This window comes from Myotis lucifugus, unplaced genomic scaffold, assembly GCF_000147115.1.
Source record: "Myotis lucifugus unplaced genomic scaffold, Myoluc2.0 scaffold_442, whole genome shotgun sequence".
Classification (NCBI taxonomy): Eukaryota; Metazoa; Chordata; class Mammalia; order Chiroptera; family Vespertilionidae; genus Myotis; species Myotis lucifugus.
This window is the reverse complement of record NW_005871490.1, coordinates 663,630-680,933: the sequence shown is the minus strand read 5'-3', so window position 1 is coordinate 680,933 and position 17,304 is coordinate 663,630. Positions and strand designations below refer to the sequence as shown.

At 45.4% G+C, this 17,304-nt stretch overlaps 1 protein-coding gene across 6 annotated transcripts in view; it reads right to left on the bottom strand.

The window, feature by feature from the left end:
- RBM33 (RNA binding motif protein 33) overlaps nucleotides 1–16,973 on the bottom strand; it is a 114,631-nt gene extending 97,658 nt beyond the window's left edge. For 3 of the 6 annotated variants that reach the window (XM_023744270.1, XM_023744271.1, XM_023744272.1), the window contains exon 1: nucleotides 16,492–16,564. In XM_023744270.1, the coding sequence (XP_023600038.1) occupies nucleotides 16,492–16,546 (55 nt within the window). In that variant the 5' untranslated portion in view covers nucleotides 16,547–16,564. Of the gene's footprint in view, nucleotides 1–16,491 lie in introns of all 6 variants that reach the window. The other 3 variants (XR_002826309.1, XM_023744273.1, XM_023744274.1) reach the window with 3 other exon arrangements.
- Between the last annotated feature and the right edge of the window lie 331 nt (nucleotides 16,974–17,304).

Below are 17,304 nucleotides of genomic sequence, written 5' to 3'. Positions count from 1 at the left end.
CTACCACCACCGCTGTACTGGCAGCCATCAGCCTGGCTTGTGGCTGAGCAGAGCACCCCCATGTGGGAGCACACTGACCACCAGAGGGCAGCTCCTGCATTGAGCGTCTGCCCCCTGGTGGTCAGTGTGTGTCATAGTGACCAGTCATTCCCAGTCCTGCTGCTGTTAGGGTCAATTTGCATATTACCCTTTTACTATATAGGATAGAGGCCTGGTGCACGGGTGGGGGCCGGCTGGTTTGCCCTGAAGGGTGTCCCGGATCAGGGTGGGGGTCCCGCTTGGGTGCCTGGCCAGCCAGGGTGAGGAGCTGATGGCTGTTTGCAGCTGGTCACACCCCCTTCAGGGTGGGGGTTCCCACTGGGGTGCCTGGCCAGCCTGGATGAGTGGCTGATGGCTGTTTTCAGGCTGGCCACACCCCCTTCAGGGTAGGTGTCCCTACTGGGGTGCCTGGCCAGTCTGGGTGAGGGGCCGAGGGCCGTTTTCAGGCTGGCCTTCGACTGAAGCTCCCAGCCTCTCCTTTTTTTTTTTTTTTTTTAAATTCTGGGATTTATTTACCTTCTATAATTGAAACTCTGTTGCCTTCACTGGCGCTCCCAGCTTTGAGGCTGCGGCTGGCTGAAAGCAGGTATCTGGGGTTTGTTTAGCTTCTATAATTGAAACATTGTTGCTTTCGGAGCTTAAAGCAGGCCACGGCAGGCGGGGAACCTTGGCTTCCTCCATCACTGGAGCAAGCAAACCTCCTGCTCGCTTCAGCTGCGTAGCTGCCGGCCACCATCTTTTTTAGCAGTTAATTTGCATATCTCGCTGATTAGCCAATGGGAAGCATAGCAGAAGTATGATTAATAACCCTTTTTGTCTTTTATTAGATAGGATTAGATAGGATAGGATACACACACACATACACACACACACATATATACACACTAGAGGCCCAGTGCACGAAATTCGTACAAGAGAAGGGTGGGGGTACCTCAGCCCGGTCTGTACCCTCTCCAATCCGGGACCCCTCAGGGGATGACCGGTTTAGGCCTGATTGGGCCTAAAGCAGCAGTCGGATATCCCTCTCGCAATCCAGAACTGCTGGCTCCAAACCACCCTCCCCTGCCGACCTGATCATCCCTAACCACTCTGCCTGCCTGCCCAATCGCCCCTAACCGCCTCTGCCTGCCGACCTGATCACCCCCTAACTGCCCTCCCCTGCCGGCCTCATCGCAAGATGTCCGGTCTATCCAGTCTAATTAGCATATTACCCTTTTATTAGTATAGATGGCCCAGCACACTGCATACAGTCTGCCCCTGCATCTGCAGATTCCCAACCACAAATCAAAAATACTGTTTTTGATCCATGGTTGGTTGAATCTGCCAATGCAAAACCTGGGGATACAGACTGCCAACTACATATTTATTGAAAAAAATCCATATATAAGTGGACCTGTGCATTTCAAACACACGTTGTCCCAGGGTCAACTGTACTTTTAAATTCTCCAGCAGCCACATTTAAAAAGTAAAAAGAAGCTTGAAACTTTAACAAGTGAAATTTTAAAACATATTTTATTTAACCCAGAATATCAAAATAATATCATTATAGCATGTAATCAGTGGAAAAAAATTAATACTTTACATTTTCCCCACACTACGTATATGATTTGCACACACAGCATGTTGCACATCTAATTTTTTTAATCCTCACACAGAATGGTTTTTTTTATTGATGAGAGGGGCATCAATAAGAGAAACAGCCATCGGTTGCCTCCCGTACGTGAGACTGGGGATTAAACCCACAACCTAGGTATGTGCCCTGACCAAGAATCGAACCCGCAACCCTTCAGTGCACAGATCTAACAATGCTCCAACCAACTGAGCTACACCTGCCAGGGCTCTTAACTGAATGACAAACTCACTAGTGGGGCTCACCAAACTGGCAGAACAATCCATGAACTTGAAAATAAATCAACAGAGACTGTCCAGTCCAAAAGAAAGGTGAACACGGAACACTGTGCAGCATGCATGTTAGGCCATAAAATAATTGTTCATAAATTTTTTAAAAATTAAAATCATGCAAAGCATAGTTTGTAAAGTAAAACTAGAAATAATGAAATAAAAACCAGAAAATTCACAAATACATGGAAATTAAACAGCACACACTTCATCAACTAACAGATCAAAGAAATAATTAGGGACATGAGAAAAGACTTTGAGACAAATGAGCACAGGATGCTTGGAGGGAAATTTATGACTGGAAATATTTTCCTAACTGCTAAATGCAAGCAACTAATTCAAGTTGTTTTTTTAATGTGCAGGTCAAACAAAATATGCCTCTGGGCTATTCTGACAAGCAGCCAAAGTATGACCTGTGAGAAAAGCAAACAGAATCAAAACAGCTATTTTCACTGCTTTCCCTTCTACCTCCTGCTGGACTTTCAGTCAATACCACATATTTTATTTTATACTTATTTTCTAAAAGGTTTCTATGTTCCTTTCCATTCCTCCACCAAATTATATACTTCCTGAATACAGGAGCATTCCCTATCTATGAAAACATGAACAAAAAGTTTTGCTTGCCCTAACCGGTTTGGCTCAGTGGACAGAGCATCAGCCTGCGGACTGAAGGATCCCAGGTTTGATTCTGGTCAAGGGCATGTACCTTGGTTGCGGGCACATCGCCAGTAGGGGGTGTGCAGGAGGCAGCTGATTGATGTTTCTCTCTCATCGATATTTCTACTCTCTATCCCTCTCCCTTCCTCTCTGTAAAAAATCAATAAAACATATTTTTAAAAAAAAAAGTTTTGCTCATGGCTTCATATTACTACACAATGTGAAGGAATTAATACTTAGTCACAATCGCCCTTGACAGATATTGCTTAAATTACAGCACCCAATTCTGCTGAAGCCAGAAAGCCCTTACACCAAGCTAGCTCCTAATAACGATCACTGACAAACACTGCTTAAAAATGAACAACCCTTGCTCCTAGCCTAATCTGATTCAGTGGACTCTAATGTTTGTTTTAAAGCTTCCCAGTAATTCTGACAGACAGCTAGGGTGAGAATCCTTGTGGCCCCAGTCAACTGCTATCAATCAGAGCAGACCCTCCAGAAGTAAAGCTTAACTGCCATATTGTCACATAAATACTTCCTGGAATGAGTTAAATCCCACAAAAGTCAAAATTAGAAGCCAGGATCATGCAAAAATAACTAAAATAAATACTTCTCCAAAAGAAAGACCCCATAACATGTCCTTAAAAATTGGCTATAAAATTATTCCAAAATAAGGAAGTGAAAATTAAGCAACAAAAACCAAGGCTAGAACTGAGGCCATGAATCCTGTACCCTTCATTTATTCGACAATTATTTCTTCAGCTCTTAAGCAACCTGTGGGTCGCGACCTGAAAATACATTCTGCATATCAGATATTTACATGACGATTCATAACAGTAGCAAAATTACAGTTATGAAGTAGCAATGAAAATAATTTTATGGTTGGGGGTCACCACAACATGAGGAACTGTATTAAAGGGTCGCAGCATTAGGAAGGTTGAGAACCACTGAATGTATTCCGGGCATTGTCCTACATACTTGGCATACAGGGATGTCCAAGATAACAAAAATCTCTACCCTTGAGTAGGTTATAGTCTAAGAGGCGGAGACAAACAATAACCCCAATACATACGTATGTAATCTAACTTAAGGTATTTATTGGAGAAAATAGAGCAGGGCAGTAAAGAAGATGGAAAATAAGGAGGGACGTGAGCAGGACCAAGACATGATTGCTTTATGCAGGCAGCTCTGGCTGGGAACACAGGGAGCTGGAATAGCTGTTGAAGGGGATTAATGTGGGAGCAAGGTGATCATGTGCAGGTATATACACTGAGGGGGAAAGTGATCCCAGAAGAGGATGAAGAAAAGTAGGAATAACTATTGGGAATCAAGGGCTTAAAAGGCAAAGAGCTGGGACTCTGAGCTTGGAATCCCGACTCTTATTAGAAGGCAGAAAGAAGTTTGTATTGAAAAGGCAAATGGAGCCCAACTGGCGTGGCTCAGTGGTTGAGCACCGACCTATGAACCAGGAGGTCATGGTTCAATTCCTGGTCAGGGCACATGCCTGGGTTGCGGGCTCAATCTCCAGTGGGGGGCATGCAGAAGGCAGCTGGTCAATGATTCTCTCTCATCCTTGATGTTTCTCCATCTCTCTCCTCTCTGAAATCAATAAAAATCCTATATAATAAAGAGCTAATATGCAAATGGTCATCATGCCCTCATGCCATCATGCCTTAACTGCTCAGACACTCAACACTGGGGAGAGAGGAATGGGGACCAGCCAGGCACAAATGAGCTCTCGAGAGAGGAATGGGGACCAGGAGGCACAAATGAGCTCTCCAGAGAGGAATGGGACCAGCCAGGCTGCGGCTGGGAGAACGAGCCACCCACCCCACGGTCCCAGGCGCCAGCGGCTGGGGCTACGGCCCAGGAGAGAGACAAGCCGCATGCCCTATGGTACCGGCGGTCCCAGGCGCCAGCTTCTGCAGCCCAGGAGAGTGACAAGCCGCCCACCCCATGGTCCTGGGCGCCAGCGGCTGGGGCTGTGGCCTGGGAGAGGGACAAGCCGCCTGCCCCACGGTCCCGGGCGCCTGCGGCTGTGGCCCAGGATGCCGCCCGCTCACAGTTCCCTGCAGCTGCGGCTGGTCCAGGTGAAGCCAGCCCGGGTCCTGGGTGCCTGCGGCCAGCCAGAGGGAGGGAAGCCTGGGTCCCAAGTGCCTGCGACTGGCCGGAGAAGGGAATCCTGGGTCCCGGGTACGAGGCGAGGAAGAGGCAGTTAGGGGCGATCAGGCCAGCAGGGGAGCAGGCAGAGGTGGTTAGGGGCAATCAGGCAGGCAGGCAAGCAAGCAAGCCATTAGGAGCCAGTGGTCCCGGATTGTGAGAGGCAGTCAGACATCCCCCAAGGGGTTCCAGATTGGAGAGGGTGCAGGCCGGACTGAGGGAGTGCCCCCCACCCCGCCTGTGCACAAATTTCATGCACCGGGCCTCTAGTATATATACAAAAAAAATAAAGGCAAGTGGAGGCCTCTACTAGGTGTACCAGATAATAATGTGGATTTTTTTCAATAGATGGAGTTACACATATGTTGATATTTATGCGATCGGATATGTATGCTATTTTGTTGTATTGACAGCAAGTTTCAAAACTTCATATGTCAAATTTGCTGAAGGTGTTAACACCTTTCGTACCGCATAGAAATCTCTAAGACATACGCCAGAGACCGCACGTTTTCGGGCAAACTGCACGTTATTTAAATCATCATAATGCACTTTAGGTGTCGTTTTTCAATAATTATAACATTTTTATTTACAAAAACAATTAAAGTTCCTAGTACTTTTTTAACGTATGGTACTGCGTAAAACATTTTCCTCTATGAAGAGGGACCAAACAAAATTTACATAAGTATCTAGATTCGCTCCTTTTTCATGGGCATGAAAAACGAGAAAACTCGTGAGCGGTCCTTAACAGATGGCGCGCGAAACACGAGAAAACTCATGAGCGGTACGAAAGGTGTTAACATCATAGATATTTTTACACTTAAAAATGTCGAATTTCGTGTCAAAAAAAGAGCATTTGCGGGAAGTTTTAATTCATTACTTTATTTTGAAGAAAAAGTTATCGTATTCTTCAGGAAGCTTATGGTGAACATGCTCCATCTCAAGATACTTGTGAACGCTCGTTTAAACGCTTTAAAAGTGATGATTTCCATGTGAAAGACAAAGAACGTCCAGATCAACCGAAAAAGTTTGAAGACCAACAATTACAAGCATTATTGGATGAAGATCCGGGTCAAACTCAAAAACAACTTGCAGAAAGCAAACCATTTCCGATCATTTACAAGCAATGGAAAAGATTTTAAAGTAAGAAAAATGGGTGCCACATCAACTGAACAAAAGACAAATGGAAAACTGAAAAGTCATCAGTAAAATGTTGCTTCAATGGCACGAAATAAAGTCTTTTTTGCATCGAATTGTGACTGGCGATGAAAAGTGGATTTATTTTGAGAATCCCAAACGCACAAAATCACGAGTTGATCCAGGTCAACCATCAACATCGACTGCAAGGCCAAATCGCTTTGGAAAGAAGACAATGCTCTGCATTTGGTGGGATCAGGAAGGTGTGGTGTATTATGAGCTTCTAAAACCAGGTGAAACCATTAATACTGATCGCTACCGACAACAAATAATCAATTTAAACCACACTTTGATCGTGAAACAACCAGAATGTGCCAGAAGGCATAGTAATTTTGCTTCATGATGACGCACCATCACACACTTCAAAACCAGTTAAAGACACATTAAAAGATCTTGCCTGGGAAGTATTAACCCACCCGCTGTATTCACCAGAACTTGCTCCTTCAGATTACCACTTGTTCTGATCGATGGCACACGCACTTTCTGAGCAGCACTTCAAAACTTATGAAGAAGTGGAAAATTGGGTCTCTGAATGGTTTGCCTCAAAACAAGAAAAGTTCTATTGGGAGGTATGCACAAATTATCTGAAAGATGGGGGAAATGTGTAGCTAGCAATGAACATTGCTTTGAATAAAGCACTTTTGATGTTTCTCTTGAAATTATCATGTTTTCTTTGATTACAAAATCCACATTATTAACCGGTACACCTAGTATTTTCTGAAGAAGAAAGCAATCTCATCTCCAGACACAGAGTAAACAGGAAAAATTGTAAAGGTAACCCAGTGAGATATTACTACAGCAGCAAGTTGGAAGAGGAAAACAAACAATTTCCAAAAGAAGTTAGGAATGATGGTAAATGTGGGCAACCTTGTGCTTGGACAAAGGCATATAATGCAAACAAAAGACCACACCTAACGATGCAAAAGCAAGAGCATCTTTTCTCTCTCCCAGAATATGGAATGTGAAATGGGTATGGAAAGAGTCATGACTCAAATCCTAAGAAACTAAGACAAGAATCCCGTGCCTTTTTATTCTTATTACATTTTCTGCAGTCATTTCTCATCTGTTCTCCTCGAGAATATAGACAAGTCCTTCTTTCCTGTCTGTCACACTGAGCAGAAGCATGAGAACAAACTGTCCACATTAGCTCAATGTTCTAAAGCAGCGGTTCTCAACCGGTGGGTCGCGACCCCTTTGGGGGTCGAACGACCCTTTCACAGGGGTCGCCTAAATACATCCTGCATATCAGATATTTACATTACGATTCATAACAGTAGCAAAATTACAGTTATGAAGGAGCAACGAAAATAATTTTATGGTTGGGGGTCACCACAACATGAGGAACTGTATTAAAGGGTCGCAGCATTAGGAAGGTTGAGAACCACTGTTCTAAAGGGAGAGCAGCACATTCCTGACGTCAGGGGAAGAGTGCTGAGCAGGACAGGAGTGCCAGTGCCCTTGTCTGCAGACTCTCCTCCTAAGGCTTAACCTACACTAGACATGGTTTTAATAAGGGAGTCAATTAAGTGTGTATCTATAATTAACACAACTTTCTTAGAATTCTATTTCCTCATCTTTTCCAGGAAACTGGAACTTAGATTAGAATCTTATGGAATATTAGCTTGGAACAGAGTTCTAGCAATTGCCTAGTCCAAGGGTCAGCTAACTACAGACCTGGCCACCTGTTTTTGGCCAAATTTGGCTACTGTCTGTTTATGTACATAAGTGTTTACTGGAACACGGCGTGCCAATTCAAACTACACATTGTCTACAGCTGCTTTCAAGCTACACAGGCAGAGGAATTGCAATAGAAGCCATGTGATCCACAGAGCCCACTTTGGGCCTTTACAAAGTTTGCCAACCTCTGCTCTGGTTCAGTGATTTTCAACCTTTTTCATCTGAAGGTTACACAAACTAATTACTAAAATACTGAGGCACACCAAAAAATAATATTTTTTGCCCATCTGACAAAAATAGGTATACTGTTGATTTACTTAAAAAAATCATTACCTACCCTTTTTGCTCCAAGGTGACTTTTTAAAAAATCAGACGCCTATACTTGTATATAAAAATTTCTGATGCCAAGAATTAACCAATCAGATGCAACCTTATTATGCACCGTGATCAATTAAGACGCAACTCTGTTATATGACCTACATATTTATGGTTCAAGACAGGGCATTCACACCACACAGCTATTGTTGTGTTACCTGTTGTCATTTTTTTTTTAATCTGACAATCTCAGGGAAAAGAGGTCAGTGCCCCTGACTAAATAGGCATCGCATGTTTTAAAAATTGTTGCAGCACACCAGTTTAAAAAAATCACTGCTCTAAAAGTTCTCAACCTCCTACCCTAGCTGGCTCAGTGGATAGAGCCATCGGCCTGTGGACTGAGGGGTCCAGGATTCAATTCAGGTCAAAGGCACATGCCCGGGTTGTGGGCTCAATCCCCAGTAGGAGGCGCGCAGGAGGCAGCCAATCAATGATTCTCTCTCATCACTGATGTTTCTATCTCTCTCCCTCTCCTTTTCCTCTATGAAAATTAAAAAATATACTTAAAAGTTCTCAACCTCTTTTCTTTTACCTCAATGCCATTCTCACGTATTGTGAATCACTATCAAAGTCAAAACTCAGTATTTTACTGGTAAGGAAATCCAGACCCTTTATTTAAACAGTAACTAGAAAAAAGGATCAGGGTAATGTTCGAGAACTTTGAAAATGAGCATATTAGCCTTACAGTATTACATGAAATTCTGAGTAGCCAAGCAAAATGTTCAGAAAGAGCCCACACCTATATCATGTTGCTTGAAAAATAATTTCTCCTCATTGTTTTAAAATCTTATAGGGCCCCTGGACAGGTTCTCCTCTATGAACTTAGTGTTTTGTTTACACAGTGTAGTGCACACGGCCGTTTGTTTGTCTTGCGAATGACTTTCCTCTTCCGGTGTTGGGAAATCAATAGCTGACAAGTCCTGACAGATAGCAAGGTTCTGCCTCCCAACATGGAAGCTATCAAACCCGGACCCTTGAGTTCTCAATCATCCTTGGCGGCCTGGAAAAGGACGAGTAGCCTGAGCTTGGCCAACTGGGTGTTCCCATCATGACTTAGAATCTACAGGAAATGACACCCTTCCCTCTTTTTAAAAAATTAATCCTTCTAGCCCTAACCGGTTTGGCTCAGTGGATAGAGCGTCGGCCTGCAGACTGAGGAGTCCCAGGTTCGATTCTGGTCAAGGGCATGTACCTTGGTTGCGGGCACATCCCCAGTAGGGGGTGTGCAAGAGGCAGCTGATCGATGTTTCTAATTCTCTCTTCCTTCCCCTCTGTAAAAAAAAAATCAATAAAATATATATTAAAATATATATTTAAAAAAAATTAATCCTTCTAGCCCTAGCTGGTTTTGCTCAGTGGACAGAGCAGTCAGCCTGGGTACATGCCCGGGTTGTGGGCTCAATCCCCAGTAGGGGGCGTGCAGGAGGAAGCTGATCAATGATTCTCTCTCATCATTGATGTTTCTATCGCTCTCCCTCTCCCTGCCTCTCTGAAATCAATAAAAATATATAATAATAAGAAAATGAATCCTTCTAAAGGACCAGCCACTACGTTTAAGAAATGTCAAAGAAAGGGACAAAGCCCTTCCAACAATCTTTCTTCCTTCCACAGATAGAGTGACTGTGGTGCATGCTGTGGGCACTGGGCTCTCCGCAGGTGCAGAGGAGAATGTCAGCAATGCACTTCCTAGAAGCCTTCCCTGCTGCCTCTGAGTTACAGTCTGCAAGGCAAGGCACTCCTAGGAGGCTTGAGTCACAATCATCACAGCTGTTCTCAGGAGACAGAGGCAGGACACACACAGGCGACAAGAGGTTCTCAGAGGTCAGGGAGCTCTTGGAAACCATGTGCTGCATCTGGGCTTGTAGGAGCTGTGATAGGGGTGGCTTCTCAAGTCTCAATAGCATCCAAAGTCAGCTCCTCCAGTGCTGCAGACTGAGCGGGCCTGGGAGCTCTCCCCTGTCCTCAGTCACAGAGCTTCCAGGCAAGGTCCTTGTATCAGACTGACAGAAACAGAGAAGGGTTTCCTGAGCACTGCACCTCCAGCCCTGCCAAGAGCTGTAGAAGTTCTGATTCCTGTAGTAAAGCCCTCCATACCTGGAATGTATAGCACAGCTTCTGTTGACCTGACTGATAAAACCCAAATAAGCCGGCACTACTGCAGGTCCATTCTCCTCCAGCAAGCTAGCATTTTCACATTTGCTTAATCCATCCCAAATCTTCCTTTTACAGATGTGAAAACTAAGACTAACCAGTTGGTAAACAAGCAAACCCAGATTTCAACTCAGGTCTACCAATACAGAGCTCTTGAACTTATTTAGCAAGCAACCTTAGAACACAGCCTCTGATTTCCTATGTCGAAATATTACGGGGCAGCCAGGTCTTCCTCGAGTGTAGGTAGGAAGATCACTCACACATGGTACCTACTAAATCACGCAGGCAGAATCCTTCTAACGTACAGGCTGCAATCTGGTGGCCTACAAGACACATGTATCTTTGAATTATGTGGGGTTTTTTAAATTAATCAACTTAGTTGCCAATATTTTAAAAATAGAACTATATGTAAGTATAGAGTTCCATTTTCTCTCAAAAAAGAAAGAAAATATCAAAATATCTAGAATAGTGGACCCAAATTTACCACAGCTAAGTCAACTGAAGATGTACAGCATTTGGCCAAACAGAAAGAAGGCTCCTACACTTATATGAAAAGTAATCATGAGGGAGTGGCACCACAGAGCCTGCCTGGGAGAAAAGACCGTGGGGTGCCTCCTTTCTCCAGTCTTTTGCTTGACTTTATCAACTACCAAGGTACCTATCCTTCCGAAAGAATCTCAAGGAACTGTCTCACTATTCTTATGTTTTTTTTTAAATAAACAAAGTCAAAATCCAATAGTAAGAGTTTCAGAAGGTAAGAACAGAGGAGATGAAAAGCAGAAAAACAATAAGAAGAAAATTCCGCAGAACTGAATTGAAGGGTGCATATTTCCAGGCTAAAGTGTTAACTAAATGCATGGCACAATAAAGACAAAAGACCTATGCCAATGACATTTTGGAACACGGGAGGAAAGGAAAATCACCAGAAATAAAGAACTGTCATCAGAAATTCTCAAGAGCAGAACTGGAAGACAGAACATGTATGGTAATACAACCAAAAATCTAAGGAAAATGCATTCAAATCTACAATTCTAGATCTAACAAATCATCATTCGACTGAAAAGGTTAGAATCTGTTCATAATACATGGGTCTCAAAAAATTTACCTTCACGCACCCATTCTTAGAAAGTGGAGCGTTTTACTTTATGTTAATTAATTTGAAAATATATAACAAAGGATAATTTTTCCAGAAAAATTTATCAGAATGACCAGTGAATGTAAAAAGCTAAACTAACCAAAAACAGAAGGAACTGAAAAGTAACTTACGCTAAATTAACCAAAAACAGAAGGAACTGAAAAGTAACTTAAAGAGGCACCAGTCCAAATTGGCTTTGCAGACTAGAGTTCTTCCAACATTTAATAATGCGATTTTTACACTGCCCCAGAAAGCTTCACAACTCATTCTAGGAAGCCACTTATCTTGTAAAAAACAGGATAGCACATGTGCACAAATACAAAGGAAGACAACTATAACGATCTTTTACAATCATAAAAGAATGCTAAAGTAAAATCAACAATACAGTAAAAGAATAAAATATGCAGAACAAGGTTCTGAATCCAAGAATACAGGGCTGGTTCAACACTGAAAATCAATACATCCTATATAATAAAAGAGAAAGATGTAAACTGACCATCCCTCCATGACGCCTACCAGCCAATCAGGTGTGAGTATGCAAATTAACCCAACAAAGATGGCGGGTTAATTTGTATATGCGGACGCCGAGCAGCCTGGGTCCTGGGAACATCCTCGGGACCCAGGCCGCTCCGAGCCTGTAGGCCCGCGTGTAGGCCTTGAGCGGCCGGTGTCACAGAACGCCCCGGCCAGGAGTGGCCTACGGGCACCGGCGCCAAGCGGCCCGGGTCACGGCACAAGCGGCCAGGGACACCAAGCACAAGTGGCCACAGGGCGGGGCAGGAACTTCCGCCTCAAGTTCCCACCCCGCGGCCGCTTGCGTGTGCACCCGCGCCAAGCAGCCCGGGTCCCAGGACAAGCAGCCGGGGGCGCCAAGCAGGCTGGGTCCCGGGACAAGCGGCCAGGGTGCCAAGCGCAAGCGGCCACGCCAAGTGGCCCGGGTCAACGCCCCCCAGCCTGGTGGACACAGCGAACGCAGGGCCGCCAGGCTTGGGGGTGTGCCCCCAGCAGCTGCTGCGCGCCGTGTCCGCGGGATCCATGTCCCCCAGCCCGTGGACACAGCAAATACGCGGCCGCCGGGCTTGGGGGCGTGCCCCCGGCGGCCAGCCGGACACGCCCCTAGCCCAGTGGACACAACGCAGGGGATTCTCTGTGCATGGGCTGCAGAGGAAACACCTTTTCTTTTCTTTAAAAAATATATTTTATTGATTTTTTTACAGAGAAGAGGGGAGAGGGATAGACTGTCAGAAACATCGATGAGAGAGAAACATTGATCGGCTGCCTCCTGCACACTCGCCACTGGGGATGTGCTCCCAACCAAGGTACATGCCCTTAACAGGAATCAAACCTGGGACCCTTCAGTCTGCAGGCGGATGCTCTATCCACTGCACCAAACCAGTTCAAGCGTAAACACCTTTTCTGACCGCGCATTGGCTAAGCTCCCTATACGCCGCCACTTGCAGTGTTCTTGGTAACTTGGGTTATAAGAATCCAAGAAGGTGATCTAGGGTTTTTCCACCACACTCCTGAAGGAAAAAATGAAGGTCTGCTGCTGGAGGGGCTAAGAAATGTCATATCCTGCCCTAGCCGGTTTGGCTCAGTGGATAGAGCCTCAGCCTGCCAACCGCAGGGTCCGGGTTCGATTCTGATCAAGGGCATATACCTAGGTTACAGGCTCCTCCCTGGCCTGGGCCCAGGTCAGGACTCATGCGGGAGGCAACCAATCAAAGTGTCCCTCTCACATTGATGTTTCTCTCTGTCTGTCCCTCTCTCTTCCACATTCTCTAAAAATCAATGGAAACATACCCTCAGGTGAGGGAGGGGAGGGTAGGGTAGGGGAGGGGAGGAAAGAAAAGTCATATCCTATGAAAGACATATCTTGAAAATGCCTAAAGAAAGTTGTCATTTTTTCATGGTGAAGGGACTGGAGTCCGTGTTGATGAAAACACCTTGGCGGCTGTGGTGGCTGGCAGTGGCTGCAGTAGCGGGGTGATGGGGCTGGCGCCTTCCCCTGATCAGCCTGGTAACCTCCCACAGAGGGAGGCCAGACTGTGGCTTTAGGCCCGCTCCCGCGAGGAGAGGGGCACACACCTAAGCCATCAATAGGACATCCTCTGAGGGCTCCCAGTCTGTAAGAGGGGGCAGGCTGGGCTGAGGAACCCCCCCGCCCAGTGCACGAATTTCATGCACCGGGCCCCTAGTTACTCTATATTGCAAGATAAAAGAAGGGGCCTCATCAATCACCTCAAGAAATACAGAAAAAGCAACTGATAAAATTAAAACCCAACTCAAAAAACAAATGTTCTTAGCTAAGCAAAAATATCAGAAACCTACAGCAAACACCATACTCAATATTAAAAGAATGCTCATTTAAGTCGAAAAAGATGACAAGACAAAGACACCTGCCATCACCCATATTATTCAACATTATATTGGAGGGCTTGACAATGAAGGTTTCTAGAAGTATAAGAAAAAGAAATGAGATATAAATATTAGAAGAGAAGAGATTGCAAATATGACTGTGACTAGAAAATCTAAAGCATCAAACTATTAAAACAAGATTCTAATAAGCCAGTTGTATATAATTCAATTACAAAAACACTTTTCTATAGATCAGTAACAAATTTGAGAATGTAATAGGACAAACAAAACTATACCATCCACAATGAAAACAAATATAACATATCTAGGAATTAAATAAAGTAGAAGAACTATAAAAAGAAAATTGTACTACTATAAGTTCCACTGGGGCAGGAATCTCTGTGTGGTCCGTTCAGTATGCATCCAATCTCTTAGGTAAGTGCCTGGCACATTCAATAAGCATGTGATAGATGACTGACGGGCATAAAAGAACTTAACAAAGGCATTCTCATTGCTGGATGAAAGAACCCATATGGTAAAAATACCAATCGTTCCCAAGTTATGTTGATAAATACAATGAAATCCTAATAAAAATTTCAGATTTACAGAACATGAAGATTCAGAAGTTCATTTTTTTATATTGTAAGAACAATTTCGCCGAAACCGGTTTGGCTCAGTGGATAGAGCGTCAGCCTGCGGACTGAAAGGTCCCAGGTTCGATTCCGGTCAAGGGCATGTACCTGGGCTGCGGGCACATCCCCAGTAGGAGATGTGCAGGAGGCGGCGGATCGATGTTTCTCTCTCATCAATGTTTCTAACTCTCTCTATCTCTCTCCTTTCCTCTCTGTAAAAAATCAATAAAATATATTTATAAAAAAAAAAAAAAAGAACAATTTTAAAGAAATTTCTTTAAAAGAACATGCTATTTAATACACGCAAAATGAAGCAATAATTTTTTAAAATTTATTATAAATAGTAAGTTAACATGTAAAAAAGATGGATAAGATTTAGAATTCAATCAATCATATTAGAACTGTGAGAAGCCCCAAATTCACACCATACCCAAAATAAAGTCTCATCCTATATAATAAAGAGGTAATATGCAAATTGACCATCACACCCTCACACAAGATAGCCACCCCCATGTGGTCAAAGATGGCCACCTCCATGTGGTCACAAGATGGCCAGCGGGGGAGGGCAGTTGTGGGCGATCAGACCAGCAGGGGAGGGCAGTTACGGGCAACCAGGCCAGCAGGGGAGGGCAGTTAGGTGTGATCGGGCCAGCAGGGTGACCAGGCCTGCAGGGGAAGGCAATTGGGGGCGACCAGGCCTGCAGGGGAGTACAGTTGGGGGTGACCAGGCCTGCAGGGGAGAGCAGTTGGGGGGGACCAGGCCTGCAGGGGAGAGCAGTTGGGGGTGACCAGGCCTGCAGGGGAGGGCAGTTGGGGGTGACCAGGCCTGCAGGGGAGGGCAGTTGGGGGCAACCGGGCCGGCAGGGGAGGGCAGTTGGGGGCGATCAGGCCGGCAGGGGAGCAATTAGGCGTCAATCAGGCTGGCAGGGGAGTGGTAGGGGGTGATCAGGCAGGCAGGCAGAAGCAGTTAGGGGCAATCAGGCAGGCAGGCAGGCAGACAGGTGAGCAGTTGGGAGCCAGCAGTCCCGGATTATGAGAGGGATGTCTGACTGCCAGTTTAAGAGATTGGGCCTAAACCAGCAGTCAGACATAGCCCGAGGGGTCCCAGATTGGAGAGGGTGCAGGCTGGGCTGAGGGAAACACGCCCCCCCCCCCCCCAGTGCACAAATTTCGTGCACCGGGCCTCTAGTATGGAATTAAAGTTAAAATTAAAAAAATAATAATAAAGCAAAGGAGCACAAAATAGTAAAGCATACAGGAACTCTTGGCATGGCAACACTATTACGGAAAAAAAAAACACATTAAAAATATACAAAAAATTCTTTAAAACAATGAGAGAGATCAACCACGCAATAAAAAAAATACAAATGATACAAGCAAGCAGAAAAATAAATACAATGTATGAAAACATAATTTCACTAGACACAAAAGGAAATTTAAGTTACAACGTTGAAGCTATTTTTCTGTCTCAAGATTATAAAAAATATAGTAATAAACTCTTAGAAAGTGTATGGGAAATGGGGTACTCTCATACATTACTAACGGTACCAGCGTTTTTGAGGACAACTTGGCAATAGCTATCAAAATTGTAAACATATGTAATTTCCACTTGAAGCAGTATCTATCCTCCAGAAATATTGGTTTAAGCACACCAAGACGTGTCTAGAGATGTTTGGTGCAATGTTTTCTAAAGCAGTGAAAAAGTATAAAACTGAAACAGTTAAACAATAGTGGGTCCAAATGGTGCCCACCTACTGGGTGCTCACCTACTGTAGACTCACGAAGCTCGCAGGGCCTAACCCTTAAATGGACAAAGGGACAGCAGAATGCTACCTGGTTCCAGTCTTGCTGTTAGACCACAGAGCTGTAAATGTACACAGAAAAGAGCAAAGGTGCTCGTAAAGAAAACATTCATTCTCCAATTCATCCACGTGGCAAATACTTGCTCAACAGTCCCCACAGGGACGGTGAAACACAGGGCTCCTAACAGATAGGCTGCACTCGGGTCCTCGTGGGGCTCACAGACTACCAGGAAAGGAAGATTATAAAGAAAAAGATAACTAAGTAACATTATAAAACGGAGTAAATGTCCGAAGAAAACCCAGGAGCCAGAGAACAGTGGGGAGGGAGGCACAGGAGCAGGAGGTGGACATACTTGACACAGAACGAAAGCTCCAGCCGGGCGGGGGTGGGGCGGGATGTGCGGAAACTAACTTTCTGGGGTCGGGCTTCCGAGAGCCTTCCATCTGTGGATTACAGTCATTGTCATTCACGAACGCGCCAGCTAAAAACGAGAAACGTGAGGAGGACACCCTAACAAGACGTACTGACCGGGATGTTCCCCAACCGCACCCCGAAAATGACAGCAAATACACCATTCTGAGCCCCAGAAGGTGGCCAAGAAGGTAAACCATGTATTTCAAAGTTCAACTCGAAAGATCAAACACGGAAAAAGAAAAAAGAAAGACCTAGCATCAAAGTGGCAAACTGCAGATCACATCGCCAAAGGTTTTGACATTTCGGCCAAAACTCCAGGCGGGTGACAGTGACACGGCCGAAGAAGGCTCTGGCCTCGACACGAGTGGGTGTCACTGTTTCCATGACGACCGCGCCTCCCGAGCGCGGCTCTCCGCGTCTGTCAAACTTCCCATCAGCCCTAAAAGTCTCACCACAGACTAGCTCCGTATTAAAAAGCAAACACTAAACCCCTCAATCAACACAATGTAATTTCGCCAGAAAGTGGCTTTGAGGTGTGAGGCCCGTCAGGCACTTCCGCCTCCGAGCGAGACGCGCGGCCCCGGTAACGCGCACGGGTCCCGCTCCCTCCGTGCGCGCCGCCACGCGAGCCGCTAACAGGTTTTCACCGCACGGGCGAGGGCTCCACGTGGAAACACGGCTGGGTGGCCTTCGGGGGCTCCACAGCTAACCCGACGCGCCAGAGCCCCGGCGGCGATCCCTCGCCCCCCGCGACAAGCCGGCCCTCGCCCGCTCCCGGGCCTGCGCTCCGTGCGGGCGCGGCAGCGGTGG